Source organism: Alexandromys fortis, unplaced genomic scaffold (assembly GCF_014885135.2).
Source record: "Alexandromys fortis isolate MF-2015 unplaced genomic scaffold, M_Fortis_MF-2015_v1.1 scaffold_6, whole genome shotgun sequence".
Taxonomy (NCBI): domain Eukaryota; kingdom Metazoa; phylum Chordata; class Mammalia; order Rodentia; family Cricetidae; genus Alexandromys; species Alexandromys fortis.
Genome location: NW_026067902.1, coordinates 10,127,564 through 10,142,006, shown reverse-complemented (window position 1 = coordinate 10,142,006; position 14,443 = coordinate 10,127,564). Strand labels below are relative to the sequence as shown.

Sequence of the window (14,443 nt, the reverse complement as noted above, 5' to 3'; positions counted from 1 at the left end):
GACCTGCGAGCCCGGGCCAGACTCCCCCACTGTCCCCGCCCGCTACCACCCGGCGTGGCCAGCACAGACAGGATAACCCGGGCGAGGCAGCGGGGAGGAGGCCGGCCAGTCCCACGTGGACCAGCTCCCCTCTGGGGGCGGAGCCTAGGCGGCGTCCGGACCAATCAGAGCAGTAGTCTACCTCACCCGGCCAGGCGCGCCCGACCAGCCTGTGGCTGCGTCACGTCGGAGGTGGGGTTTCGGGCGGGCGCGAGGCTCGGCAGGTCACGTGGGGTGCGGAGCGGGCTATAAATAGGGGCCGGCGGGGTGCTCGCTAGAGTGATGGCCGCCGGCGCGCGCTGCGCTTTTTCTTTCTGAGGTGCCCGCGGCTGCTTCCGAGTGGGTGGCGAGCCCTTTCGTGTCGTTCCGGGTGCTGCCGTCCCGGGCTGTGCGTCCGTGGCTCCAGCCAGCCTCAGCCCCGTTCTCCTGGTCTCCGGTTGGCCTTCTCTTTCCTTTGGTGAGTGGCGGCGCGGCAGCCCTTGCAATGGTTCTTTCTTCTCTGGAGCGGGCCCGGGGCGAGGGAAGCTGGCGGGCGGCTGGGGAGTTGCGAGCTGCGGGATCCCCACGGCGCTGCTGCCCGCCGCACCCTTCCGCGGGCCTTTTCGGCGGTCCTCGGGCAGGCGCGCGCGCGGGAATGGCCTTTTTCCGGTCTTCCACGGAGGGCGCGCGCGGGCCGGCGGGCCGGAGACTGAACTGGAAGCGTGGGGCGGGGCACGCGGGGCGGGGGAGGGAGCGAGCTCTTCGAGATCGCCATGTGTTCCACCGCGCACATCCTTTCGGGGTCAGAGGAAAGAAGTAGCGGGCCGAGGGCACTGCGGAGTTCTGTGCTGCCTCCTTGCCAGGGATGCGCCGCTATTGTTATTTTCTCCCACTTGGTTCCCCCAGGATGAACTTGCGTCCTTTCTTTAATCCGCCATGGGATTCTGCTCCGTGCTTGTAGCCCTCCAGAGCCAAAGAAACCCCAGACAACAGACGTCCATACGCAACGTATAGCAGTAACTCCCCAGCTCGGTTTCTGTGCCGTAGTTTACAGTATTTAATTTTATATAATATATACTATTTATTATAGCATCTTGATACCTCATTCCGTTTACACATCTTGAAAGCCGCGCAGTAATTAAAGAACCACTACACTAGAAAATGGCATCTACCCTGGCACCGATTACTAGTACTCTAGCCGCCGTTACCGCTTCTGCCCCGGTGGTGGATGACAAGCTATGGATGCTCATCCTGGGCTTCATCATTGCGTTTGTCTTGGCATTCTCCGTGGGAGCCAATGATGTAGCAAATTCGTTTGGTACGGCTGTGGGCTCAGGTGTAGTGACTCTCAAGCAAGCCTGCATCCTAGCTAGCATTTTCGAAACTGTGGGCTCCGCCTTGCTGGGGGCCAAAGTGAGTGAAACCATCCGGAAGGGCTTGATTGATGTGGAGATGTACAACGTAACTCAAGGCTTGCTCATGGCTGGCTCCGTCAGTGCTATGTTTGGTAAGTTCTTGTTATGCCTTCTGTTCTTGCCAGTGCCAGAACCAATTTGTGTCTTGGGGTGGTTCCTTTTTTGTCCTCAACCTTTTCCGCTTACTTTCATGAGAATGTGCTGCTTACATAACGGGGTTGTTTGCCATTTACCCCAACTAAATTTTATTGATTTTCTTTCAGGTTCTGCTGTGTGGCAACTAGTGGCTTCGTTTTTGAAGCTCCCCATTTCTGGGACCCATTGTATTGTCGGCGCAACCATAGGTTTCTCCCTCGTGGCCCAGGGGCAAAAGGGCGTCAAGTGGTCTGAACTGATAAAAATTGGTATGTTTAAATTCTGAATGGTTTAGGTCTTATTCTTGTCATGTGTTTCTATAATACTGTGTATGGGGAGTGAGTGTGTGGTGTAAAGTAGGGGTCAGAGTTAAGAGTATCAGAAACGGAATACCTAACAATTCAGAAGCATGTTTCCTTAGTTTCATTGCTTGACACTTGACTTTGTGTTCTATTCCAGTGATGTCTTGGTTCGTCTCTCCACTGCTTTCTGGTATTATGTCTGGAATTTTATTCTTCCTTGTTCGTGCATTCATCCTCCGTAAGGTAACCTTTCTACTTACGACCTCTCGTGAGTCATTCAGTCTTGTTCAGACTCCCTGGTATTCTTTCAGATGTGAGTGCTATGTAAGTATGTGGCTTTGGAAAGCTAAAAAGTTCTTTGTTCTGTACCTCCTGTATGTTGTGGCTTTCTGTGAAAGAAGCAAGTTTTTAATACCCTAGAGGGCATTCAGGAAGGAAAAACTGGGTGGTTCTATGGGCTGCCAAGAAATAGGAGAGACTGGGAGTCAGAAATAAGGGCATTTGTTGTAGGGAGCTTTGTCTAGCCTTGAACAGGTTCCTGCCTTATCTAAACCACTGTTACGTTCAGGACGATTGGAATTGTAACCATTGAGTTCAGCATGTCACAGTATCCTGTGCTTTTATAAGCTGCCACTTCAATAGGTCTCTCCCCTGCTAATTACTAACTGCGCAGAAGCTTCTAGATGAGGCCCCTACTTGTAGGGCCTCTGCTTTCTCAGGTAGAAAGAGCAGGTAAGGCAGGTTGTTAGTTGGGGTTTTTTTGTTGTTTTGTTTTGCTTTGCTTTAAAATTTGAGGTAGCCATTGAATTTTCTCACTATTTGAAAAACCCTTTTGAGAGACCTAGTGGCTTTTTTTTTTTTTTAATCATAGAGTCTGATCCTTGCTTCTCAGTAAATGTAGACAACAAGGGATTATGTTGGCACTGGACTGAATTACAGAAAGAATAAATGAATTTCTCTCAGGAGACAGAGTTGTCCTATTTTCTAGGTTGAAAGGCTCTTAAGAGTCCTTTGTTACGTTCTTTTAGAAGTCCCTAACCTGTAGAAATCTGAGGGGAGGTAGGAACCTTATCACAGTGGAAAGAGTATGTTTAGACCCTACTTCTTGATCTAGTTCTGAGAGTCTCCGGGGAATGATGTATGTCTTTGTTACTTCAATAAAAGTCCTTCCCTGACTCCTTCCTGATTCAGTATACTCACCATTGCATGTCTGGCAGAACATGTTTAACATGTTGAGCATTAGAAATATCTCTAACTGGCAACTGACCTGGGCTCATGGGGGCTCATGGGGGCTCACGGAGACTGAACCACCAACCTGAGAACTTGCATGGGACTGGCTTGGTCTTCTTGTGGGTCTCCTAATAGTGGGAGCAGGGGCGGTCTCTGACTCTGTTGCCTGCCCTTGGGACCATTTCTTCCTGGGTTGCCTTATTCAGCCTACATAGGAGAGAGGTGCCTAGTCTTGCTACAGCTCAATTTGCCACTGACTGATATACATGGAAGGCCTGCACATTTCTGAAAGGGGCAGAGAGGAGAGAGGGGAAGCTGATTGGGCTGTGAGGAAATTAACTGATTAATTAATAATACAAGTATTAGCAAATAAAAAAGGAAACATCTCTGGCTTGTCACAGTGTGACTGAGTAAACAGTTCACTGATGCTCGATGGTATTCTTGCATCCAGCAAGCAGGTAGAATTAGCAGTCTGCCCATTCCCCTAACTCTGTAGTATATGGTAATTTGATTCCCATGAGTACTTAGTAATCCAAGTTTAGTGTTCCTGTTAGAGCCATGTATCTCTCTCAGTGTGCCAGAAAACCAGAATAATTAATTGGATGTTGTTTGGATTCCTTTTCTATTAATGTTTATGCTGGCCCCTGTGATTATTGGGAAATAGATCATTCTGATTCTGATGAGCCTCGTCTTCGCTGGTCTCAGTCATTCCCTGAGTGGGGAACAGAGGTGCAAAGAGGGATTTCTCAATGTCCTGACCCTCTCATTGAGGATGTATGGCATGGTACTGGGAGTTCAAGTTGGCTATGTTAACTATTCTATTTTATGAGCTCATGTAGCCCAGACTGGCCTTGAACTTCTGGTCCTCTTGCATTCACCCCCCAAGTTCTTGGGTTACTGGTGTGCCGCCACTCTCAGCTTAGAGAATATTTCTTATAAGAGTATGCAATGGGCATGATCAAGAATGATGGATGTCTAATACATTGCTGACTTTGAGTTTCCTCCCCTCTCGCCTGTCATATGGTCATAGTCTCTCAGTAACAGAAGAGGGACCCCTTCTTGTCTCCCTCTGTATAACTGAGTGAGGTATATTCACGTAATTTCCAAGTAAAGCTTGGTCCCATTCTTTCATAGATTAGGCTCAAAATAGTTCCCAGAAGTCTGTTGACTTGACTGAAAGACCTAGTGCATAGCTGGCTTTATCTCTGTTATGTATGTAAAAGACAAATAGGTCACATGATAGAAAACCATTTTATGAAAATCACTAGCCTAGTTACCTTTTGGGAAGAACTGGGAGGAGGCTAGAAGGGAGAGACCATCCCTATTTTTATCATTTTTCTTGACTCTAACAAGTTTTTTTTTTAATCAGTTAGTGTATTTCACAGTGTATTAAGACTAGTCATTCCCTACTCTGTCCCAAGCTATATACTCTTTATTTTAAGTTTATTGATATTTTCCATTAAGTCTGTAGTGCAGGTTGACTTTGAACTGGGGGTGGGAGTGTCTTCGCCATGTTCAGTGCTGTATTACAGGTATATAGCACCTTGTCCACCTTTTGACCCCAAGGAAGAAAATACACAATGTAGGCAGCTTGTTACCTGATGAGTCAATTACTAAATAGCTTTTGAAAATTTGGTAGGAGAGTCCCTCCCTAATGTCTACAGAATTTTCTTGAAATCCTGGGTTTGCTTGTGTACCTCAGACTTTTGTCTGCCTTTAGGTGTGGCCTGCAGCTATTTAGTGACTCAGGGGTGAGTCATGGGTTCTGTAGGTTGTTTCTGGTCTGCTGTCTCACTGCTAGTGTCCTGGTTTTCAGTGAGGGTCTATACTGATTTGAAAAGCCGTCCTTTATGCGGGGCTTTGTGCTTTCTCTTTACCGGCACTGATTTTTAAGCCACCCCTCCCTCTCCCCAAAGTCTTAACTTTGGAATCCCGTTTGCACCTCTGTCTTGTCCTTAGGATTTTCGTGGAACTGTGACAGGATAGCTTTAAACTTTTGTACTGAAGATTTGGCTTTTCTGGAGGGTCCGTGTTTCGTTCTTTTAAGTGTTTGACTTGGAGGTTTTTCTGTGGGATTATCGGTAGTGCATGCTTGTTGTAAAGGGACCGGTTTTCATTTTCAGTGACACCAACCTTTGGTGAGTCTTAAAGTCTCACAGCTTTGCCTTGGGGTCTTTGCTTATATCCCTGCCCACCCCACCCACTAGTGGACAGGTGGCTTACACTTACACTCTGAGACATTCTTATGTCAGCCTCACTCCCAAACTTCATGTATATGCCTCCCTCCTTCATCAGCATCCTCTTGCCTGTTCTTTTTTTCCTTTGACGTGTTTGTCAGCGTGTTACTGTATAGTAAAATATGACACTCAGTTATGTGAAAATGGGGACATGGTCTGGTCCCTCCTCTACTTCAGGGCCCTAAACAGTCTTTCTTGACAGTCACTTGACTAAATGGATGACTATGTTTATAGCTGATTTAGCTTTGCACTTTAATAAAGCCTTATGTCACACTGAAATATATATCTGTATGTATACACATACATACATACATATATATACATACATATGTGTGTGTGTCTGTGTATGTATAAGATGGTTGTATATAGCCTGCACATTTATTTTTAATTTTGGAGGCAGAACATCAGGAAATGAGTATTTTAACTTGTTCTGTTTATCTCTTCAGTACAGTACAGCCTGGGTCCCGTGTTCAGGTTTACAGATGGACTTTGGATAATTCAAAGGAAGTGATTATTTGGCATATCAATCTCATCCTTGTTATTAAGAATAGGAAGAAAATGTTACCTATGGATAGAAGGTGACATTCACTTTCTTTTAGGGAACAAATGCAGGAGAAAGCTCAGTTGCCTTTGTAGAAATTAGGTAGGAGGCTGTTAGCACCATGATTCCACAGCATGCCTTGCCACAGTGTGCTATGGAAATGGATCTACATTTACAACTTTTAAGATACTGATCTTAATGTTTTACAGGCAGATCCAGTTCCTAATGGCTTACGTGCTTTACCGGTTTTTTATGCCTGCACAATTGGAATAAACCTCTTTTCCATTATGTATACTGGAGCACCGTGTAAGTACAAATCAAGACATTTACATGTGAATTTAAGGTTATTTACAAAACTTGCATTAAATGCCCAATTTACCCCTTTTTGCTTTACAGGGCTGAAATCTCCTAGAAGGTGGCTGGCCTGCGCCCATTTCAGAAGGCTGCAGGCTAGTGTATGCTGAGTTAACCTAGATAGTTTTCAACCAAAGAGACCTGCTCAGATTCTAAATCACTACAGACCTTTCCTCTTTAGTCTTCACAGGATCCACTGATAATATGACCTTCTCCCCTCCCTTTGTCGTATCTATGCCAAAAATGCTGGAATTGATACTGGCCTCAACTACTGAAGAGTCATTAGTTAACCTGTTCTTCAATAACCTGTCATTTAGGACTGGTCATTGGGTGTCATTTTTCTCTCCCAACTGGAACAATTTCAGTTCCTAATTTATCAGTTTGAATTTACTTGAATGAGAAGAGTTGAATACCTGGTGGTCTAATTACACTTGGAAGAAGAATTTCTGCAGCTAAAGGGAAGCATTTGAGAGGATATAAAGTTCAGGTGTTGTTTGCTTTCCTAGTGGGACTAAGGGAAGGAAAGAATCCACTTATGGCAGCTGAGAAGTTGATAGCTTGGACCTGATGAGTCAGAGCAGTACAGTTCTGTATCCAGGCTCATCTGGCGTGCTGGTTCTTTATTGCATAAGAACCTAGACAGTTACTACACTTACTCTTCTAACTAATCTGTGGGAAGAAGAAAGATTGCTGCCCAAGGCACCCCCGTGTCCGTATGTGTAAATAGAAAGGTAGCATAGGGATTTTACTTATGTAATACACGCTCACATCTTCACTTCTTAAAGGATTTTAATACTTGGGACCTGTTTATTATTGCTACTGAAATTATGTAGTAAGTCACTCAGCAAAACAAACAGCTAGCAGAATAGTTCTAACATTTTTGTTCTTGAAATGTCAATATTTTATGACAGGATTGGCTTTGATGCAAGAGCTTTGCTACTTTTGTTTTGTCCTTTATGGATCATGTATAAGGAAAACCAATCCTTTTATTCCCTTTGGCTTGGAAAGGGGGCACATTTAAATTGTGATGGAGACTGATGAAACCTCATTTGTATTTTACTTTGTGTGACTAACTGCATGATCACAATTGAAAGCAGAACTTAAAGACTGGTAGTCACCACAGAACTTCTGTTCTGAAAGATCTCAGTTTATGTCCAATTCTTAAAGGCTAGTTTAGTATTTTGTCTCTTACAGTGCTGGGGATTGGCTCTAGGGCCTTAGGCAAGCTAGGCTGAGCTACAACCCTGGCTTAAAAGGTTTTTATGGAACAATAATGTTTCCATTTTATAAGTAACTCAATATGCAGTAAGCAGAATCAAGTGAACCAAGTGTAGGTACTCAGCTGCTGCGGGAAGGATAAGCAGGCAGTGGTGCCCCGGGTTTCAGTAATGTGAAGTGGTCCTGACTTTAGTGCAGACCAGCAGCCCCCGGTGCCTGTATACCAGTGGTAAGCTGATTCTAACCAGCTCTGCTGATCCTCAGATCCAAGGGGAAAATATTGGAGAACAAGCCTCTCAGTGACTTGTTAGTAAACTACCTCCTATTTAGAGGCCATCTTCCTACAGCCAACAGCCCTGTCTTCTGTTAGCTTGATGATACTTTTGCAGTTTCTCTGAAGGCTGCCTGCTCCAGTGACCGTGATAACTTCCCATAGTTGTGTCAGCACACCTTAAGTGTTAAATAAGTCATGTGTAAGTGTAGTATGTGGCAGTGAGAGTGAGAAGCTGGGTGGAGAAAGGGATACTTGATTGGTTTTATAGCTTCAGGTTGTAGAGCCTCTTACATCTGTGGCGCCAAGACCATGAAGAAGCACAGCACACGCTTCAAGTGTTCAGTGGGCCTGGTTGCTGTGGGTATAAGCTGGTCATTTGGGTTTTCTCCATGTCTGTATAGCCACTAACCTCATGAGACTCTGGAATGGCAGCAGCTGTCAAGGGTGATGGGCTAACTTGAGGAAGCCCTCCTTCCCCTCAGGAGGGTTTACACGTTGTTGCAGGGGGCTGTTGCCCTGGGGTTTTCAAGATGCACCATTTTATCTCGTAGTGCTGGGCTTTGACAAACTTCCTCTGTGGGGTACCATCCTCATCTCGGTGGGATGTGCAGTTTTCAGTGCCCTTTTCGTCTGGTTCTTTGTATGTCCCAGGATGAAGAGAAAAATCGAACGTAAGTAATACAGTTTAGTAGTGTTCTCCCTCCACCCTACCTTTCCCTTCCCCCTCCTCTACCTTCCTCTCTCACCTATAAGAGTACACTATTTGAGCAGACTGACAACATAGGGGTTTAATGGACTAAAAGTGGCCTGAGACCTAGCCATTAAGAATATGTGACTAAGGGTAGGTACACAGTAGTTTTGATAGAGAAAGCATTTGCCTCAGCTGTCTCTGTATACTCAGCTTAGATGTATGTGTTGTGTGTGTGGCAATATCCACTGCACAACGCAGATGCACAGCCATACACATAGTCCTCGTGCTAGAGCTATAACATGTAGAAGTAAACAGTTTTAGGTTATTACAGAACTGTTTTTGTGGTTTCATTTAAATACTGAGGAAGTTTTTATTGGTACTAGCCCTAACTAGTCTTTGTTTTCTTAGTTGCTAAGATAACTTAGAAGAACCCGATTCTGTCCTTTCAGTGTACGGAAAGTTAGTTTGCCGATTCCCAGCAGTGCGGGATGCGTAGACTGCAGTGTTGTTAGAATGCTGCGTCATTGCAGCTGAACTGAGGAGCTGCCCAGAGCTGTGCTTGTCTGCTGTGCCGCATGCACAGTGGGGATGAGGCTTTCAGGACTCTGACCTCATTTTTTTTCTCAGTCTGGGAGGAGAGACAAATCTTACTGTAATGTTGTATTTGTGTGAGATGCCTGAGCCAGTTGGTGAAGGTGCCTGATAGAAGCACTGCCTGGCTGCCGGGTGCGGAACTGTTTAGGCATGACTATTACAGCTTCGCTGTCTGCACTCGTGACCTGACGTTAGGAGAGTCCTTAGGGGCAGTCTAGCCCAGCTAGTCAACTGCCTTCAACTCCCTTTTATAACTGAGCGCTAAGAAGGGTTTTACGCTTGTAAATTATAAAAGTAAAAACCAAGAAATGAACCAGAACCCTAAAATATTTACTCTCTGGCCATTTACAGTAGCTTGTCATCCTTTCCCCCCAGTAGAGGGTGTGGTACGTGGCTGGCTTGCTCCCAAGGGAAAGGTGAATTCCTGACATAATAAAGAGGGTAGGAATGTTAGCTTAAATTTTTTAACTAGAATTTACTTACCTATTATTTTGAGATGAGTTTCAGGGGTGGATAGAAAAGGATGTGGAACAAAGTAGTATAGTCAAACCAAAAATCACCTTTATTTCCTAGGAGAAATAAAGTCTAGTCCCTCTGAAAGTCCCTTAATGGAAAAGAAGAACAACTTGAAAGAAGACCATGAAGAAACAAAGATGTCACTTGGCGATGTTGAGAACGGGAATCCCGTGTCTGAGGTGCCATGTGCCACTGGGCCTCTTCGGGCTGTAGTGGAGGAGAGAACAGTGTCATTCAAACTTGGGGACCTGGAGGAAGCTCCAGAGCGAGAGCGGCTTCCCATGGACTTGAAGGAGGAGACCAGCATAGATGGTACCATCAATGGTGAGTTAACTCCCCGGAGTTTCCTGATGTCGTGGTTGTGGAGAGGCTGCTATTCTGGACTGATGCACTTTGCGTTGAATGTTCCATTTTTGCTCTTGGCTAGGTGCAGTGCAGTTGCCTAATGGGAACCTTGTTCAGTTCAGCCAAACTGTCAGCAACCAGATCAACTCCAGTGGCCACTATCAGTATCACACCGTGCACAAAGATTCTGGCTTGTACAAAGAGCTGCTCCATAAGTTACATCTGGCCAAGGTGGGAGACTGCATGGGGGACTCTGGAGACAAGCCCTTGAGGCGCAATAACAGCTACACTTCCTACACCATGGCAATATGTGGCATGCCCCTGGATTCCTTCCGTGCCAAAGAAGGTGAACAGAAGGGGGAAGAAACAGAGACGTTGACATGGCCTAATGCAGATACCAAGAAGCGGATTCGAATGGACAGTTACACCAGTTACTGCAATGCTGTGTCTGACCTTCACTCTGAATCTGAGATGGACATGAATGTTAAGGCTGAGATGGGTCTGGGTGACAGAAAAGGGAGTAGTGGCTCTCTTGAAGAGTGGTATGACCAGGATAAGCCTGAAGTCTCCCTCCTCTTCCAGTTTCTGCAGATTCTTACAGCCTGCTTTGGGTCATTTGCCCATGGTGGTAATGACGTCAGGTCAGTCCACGTGACTCAGCGTTGCTTACTCTTTTTACAGTCTGCTCACCTCCTATGCTCTGCCTCCTGGGGGACACTGAACAGTCTAGACAGGATGAGGTGGTGGTTAATAAAGCAAAAGGGAAGCTCATTCAGATTATAAGAATGTTTTTAGCTTTATATCTGTTCAAGATAAATGTCTCTCTGGGTGGGAACTGAGTCTTTGGTAAATTAAGACATCAATGATGAAAAACTTAAAATTACTGGCTGCCCCGAAGAGTGGACTTAAGGTCGTCAAGCCTTGTTTCTGTGGCCTGTGACCCTCACTGGGTTCTGGAGGCTTGCTTTACGTGCGTAGAGGAGAGACCAGTTGCCTATACCCTTCTGTCACCGCAGTCGTGATTGTCTTGTCGTGTGTTGGGCTCTATAGGGTCACTTGCTAAATGAGCTGAAAAGCTGGGTCTAGACAGTTCAGTCTATCAGTTATTAAGAGATTGGGTCTTGACAAGAAGTAGTTCTTTCTAGAAAGTCACCACTGTTCTCCTTTTTTTTCTAGCAATGCCATCGGTCCTCTGGTTGCCTTGTACCTTGTTTATGAAACAAATGATGTATCTACGAAAGTGGCAACACCGATCTGGCTTCTGCTTTATGGTGGTGTTGGCATCTGCACAGGGCTGTGGGTCTGGGGAAGAAGAGTTATCCAGACGATGGGGAAGGACCTGACACCAATCACACCCTCCAGGTGAGTAGGTGGAGCCTGCCTCAGCACTGAGCTTGAGCTTCTCGAGAGATGCGTTCAGTGCAGTGTATCACAGTCGGTGCAGTGCTGTGGAGTGTACCGCAGTCGCTGCTGTCCCCAGAGATGTAGTGCTTGGCATGTCCCAGCTTTTTAAATAATGAAATTCCAGAAGTACTTAATCCTCAGGTGCTAGAGCGTTGGTCCTCTTTAAGTAGGTTTCAAAGGTTAGAGGAGAAATGTCAGGTTATGTTGCTGTGTAGATTAGATTACTTGGTAGTGTTGGCTTTTCAGAAAACCTAAAATGTTGACAAGCATCTTTTTGTGTCAACAGTGGCTTCAGTATTGAACTGGCATCTGCCCTCACTGTGGTCATCGCATCAAACATCGGCCTTCCCATCAGCACAACACACTGTAAAGTAAGTGGAATGGAATGAACCCTTCATTGTCCTAGCTCCGTTCATATGCATGGCTTTACTTCTTTTCTTTGATTTAGAAAGTTTTGTACAGTTGAAGTCTTAATTGACAAGCTTAGACAGGGCCTTGTGGATAAAAGCTGACGTTCTGCAGTTTGTCTGCTTGCTATTTCTGTTCTCTCGGTGGAGCTAACTGTGATTCCTGACCAATTAGTTTGTGTGTTGAGCTTCCTTTTTACTTCGCTCCTCTGTGTTTTTCTTCCATCCGGAAGCCAGTCTGTAGTGTGAGAGTGTGCTAAGAAGCTGGTCATCTAGTCTGGGTAGGTTCCTGTCTCTTGGGGTAGTAAATATGCTGGTTTAACAAGTTTGTGAGACTTGTCGTAAGGGCAGTCTTCTGGTAAAAGCATATATCTAGAGCCTCTCAGGCCTGTAGTACTAAGAAACTAATTGAACTTTCAAGAAGTTTTTTGGTGACCACAACATAATTATATGGTGAAGAGAAACTGTCTTTGTTAAAAGGACTGAAGCTGGTCCAGCCTGGGGCTGCACGGCGCTCTTTCTGCTAGGGTGTTCGTTGTGTCACACACCAGCCACTCTCCAGAACAATCGTTAGGAAGTCAGAACTTTAATTTACAAAGGGCAGAGAAAAGGAGTCTTGTGTTTTAGGACATTTAGCACAGATTTGATAGTTGAATATCTATATTGCCTTTGTCTTCCCGTGGCTAGTTAGATAACTTGTCTGGTCTATGTGTCTCCCAGGTGGGCTCTGTTGTGTCTGTTGGCTGGCTCCGATCCAAGAAGGCTGTCGACTGGAGACTGTTTCGCAACATTTTTATGGCCTGGTTTGTCACTGTCCCCATTTCTGGGGTTATCAGTGCTGCTATCATGGCAATATTCAAATACATGATTCTGTAAGTGTGAAGCTGGGATCAAAATTTGTGTCAGCATCTGGGACCACCACACACATTCCTGTTCCTAGAAGAATGCTCACAGTGTTGCCGAAGACAGACAAGGGTTATAAAGTTTAGGAGCCATGGGAGGAAAGTGTAATTTACACTATAATTGCTTTTGTGCTAAATATGACTTGTCTCAAAATTAGCTATGTAAAATAGCCGGGTTTCCATCAGTTCATTCTAAGGTCCCTTTTCTTCTGGGCTATGAATTCCTGTACATATTTCTCTACTTTTTGTATCAGGCATCAATTCCATTATATTTTAATGTTGTCTGTAAGATAATTTATGTGGGTTCTTTTTAAACAGCCAGGCAGAGCCATTTAATGGCACGTATTCTGCTTTGTTGGCCTCACCAGCTTCTTCCCCAACATGCACAGGGACTTAACAAACATGTAACTGAAGCTTCCCTCGTAGTCTCTCATAGAAATAGTCACGGCACTCTGCCCCCTGTCGGTCGTAGCAGGTTCTGTTGACATATGAGGGAACTTATTAGAGGGCCAAGAAACTTTGGCACAGTGAAAATAAAAGTTTATAGGAACTTCTTTGCAAGCAACTCATGGACATGTTGCTAAGAAGTATGAAGACAAAGCCTCCTGGCAGTTGTGATTCTTCCTTTTGAGATTTTTGGCAGTGTGGGATGGGTGAATGAAGTGGGATATGAACTCTGGGCAAATTCAATGGGACAGCCTTCCATGTTCATCTGTCTACCTCTAACTGAATAAAAAGCCTACAGTTTTTAGAAAATTTGTTCTTGTGGTTTTTGTTTCAATTGAGTCTTCAGAGTCCTGATCATTCAACATTATGACCTTCTTAGGAGGGTGAGTGCACTTCCCCGAAATGAGGGTGCTATCCAAGTTCAAGCTCCTTGCTCTTCATTTTCTGTGATCCCCTGAGTGATGTTGCTCCATGTGGCAGTTTGGTGTGTGGCAGTTGTGCGGCCCAGACCTCAGGCAGGTCTGCACATAGATTGTCTCTAGCTTTGCGGTGACAGAGAAGCTGAAGTGAAGTTGTATGTGATTCACCTAAGAATTCTTGCTTGTAGGCCTGAAGATAGAACCCAGGTAGAGTACTCGCCTGCCACACACAGGCCCCAGGTTTAATCTTGGGCACTGCAGAGAAAAAAGTTTGGGGTTCTTCAGCCTTGCTATGGTGGGTTTTGCTCTTCATCAGAACAATTAATGAAAAATGTATTTCTTTGTAAACTAAGTTGATGGGGTCAATTCTGAAAATTGCTGGACATTTAGTTTTATAGAATATTTTAATAAAATCCATGACCAAGCCAGGAGAAGGCTATGCTCAAGAGCTATCTGCCTTTCTATATTGTCAGTTTCCCTGGAGAATTCTCAGTAAATATGTTCCCCCTTGCCATCAGGCACTGAGCTGTTGATACTTAGTCCCCGTGAACGTTGTGGCAGGTTTTTTCTTAGTTTGGAACACTTCAGTGCTTGGCGAGTTTCGGCAGAGAGTGGACCTTAGCTCGAGGCTGGCAGTGTGATGGAGAACAATGGGAAGACTGCCCCATTCCCTCGTAAGATTCCCGGGAGTGCTATCTCCCGCTTTTTGTTTCATTCCAAGTTTATATATAATATATATATTTTTTTCTCCTCTCCCTCCCTCCCTTCCTTTCATCTGCCCTCTCTAGAGAATCCGAAGCCTCTGGCCTCCCTACACAATTAAAAATAATTAAGATTAACTAACCTGGCATTCATAAAGAAAAAAAGGAAAACAACTTTTTTTTTCCCCCCTTCAAACTATTTTTAGGTGGACCCGAGAGTCAGAAGGGCATGCTGAGAGCTAGGCCTGCCTTGTATACTTGGTCATTCAATGGCACGAAAGCCCAAGGCCTTC

General features: G+C 45.1%; 1 protein-coding gene across 4 annotated transcripts in view; it reads left to right on the top strand.

Moving 5' to 3' along the window:
- The window catches only part of Polr1b (RNA polymerase I subunit B), a 99,917-nt gene extending 86,584 nt beyond the window's left edge, over positions 1-13,333 (top strand). The window contains exons 1-11 of one of the 4 annotated variants that reach the window (XM_050131838.1): positions 314-496; positions 925-1,525; positions 1,697-1,837; positions 2,028-2,113; positions 6,088-6,184; positions 8,276-8,395; positions 9,583-9,849; positions 9,953-10,511; positions 11,047-11,232; positions 11,561-11,645; positions 12,402-13,333. In XM_050131838.1, the coding sequence (XP_049987795.1) occupies positions 1,180-1,525; positions 1,697-1,837; positions 2,028-2,113; positions 6,088-6,184; positions 8,276-8,395; positions 9,583-9,849; positions 9,953-10,511; positions 11,047-11,232; positions 11,561-11,645; positions 12,402-12,557 (2,043 nt within the window). In that variant the 5' untranslated portion in view covers positions 314-496; positions 925-1,179 and the 3' untranslated portion in view covers positions 12,558-13,333. Of the gene's footprint in view, positions 1-228; positions 497-924; positions 1,526-1,696; positions 1,838-2,027; positions 6,185-6,274; positions 8,396-9,582; positions 9,850-9,952; positions 10,512-11,046; positions 11,233-11,560; positions 11,646-12,401 lie in introns of those variants that run through there. The other 3 variants (XM_050131844.1, XM_050131825.1, XM_050131852.1) reach the window with 3 other exon arrangements.
- The last annotated feature ends 1,110 nt before the right edge of the window (positions 13,334-14,443 follow it).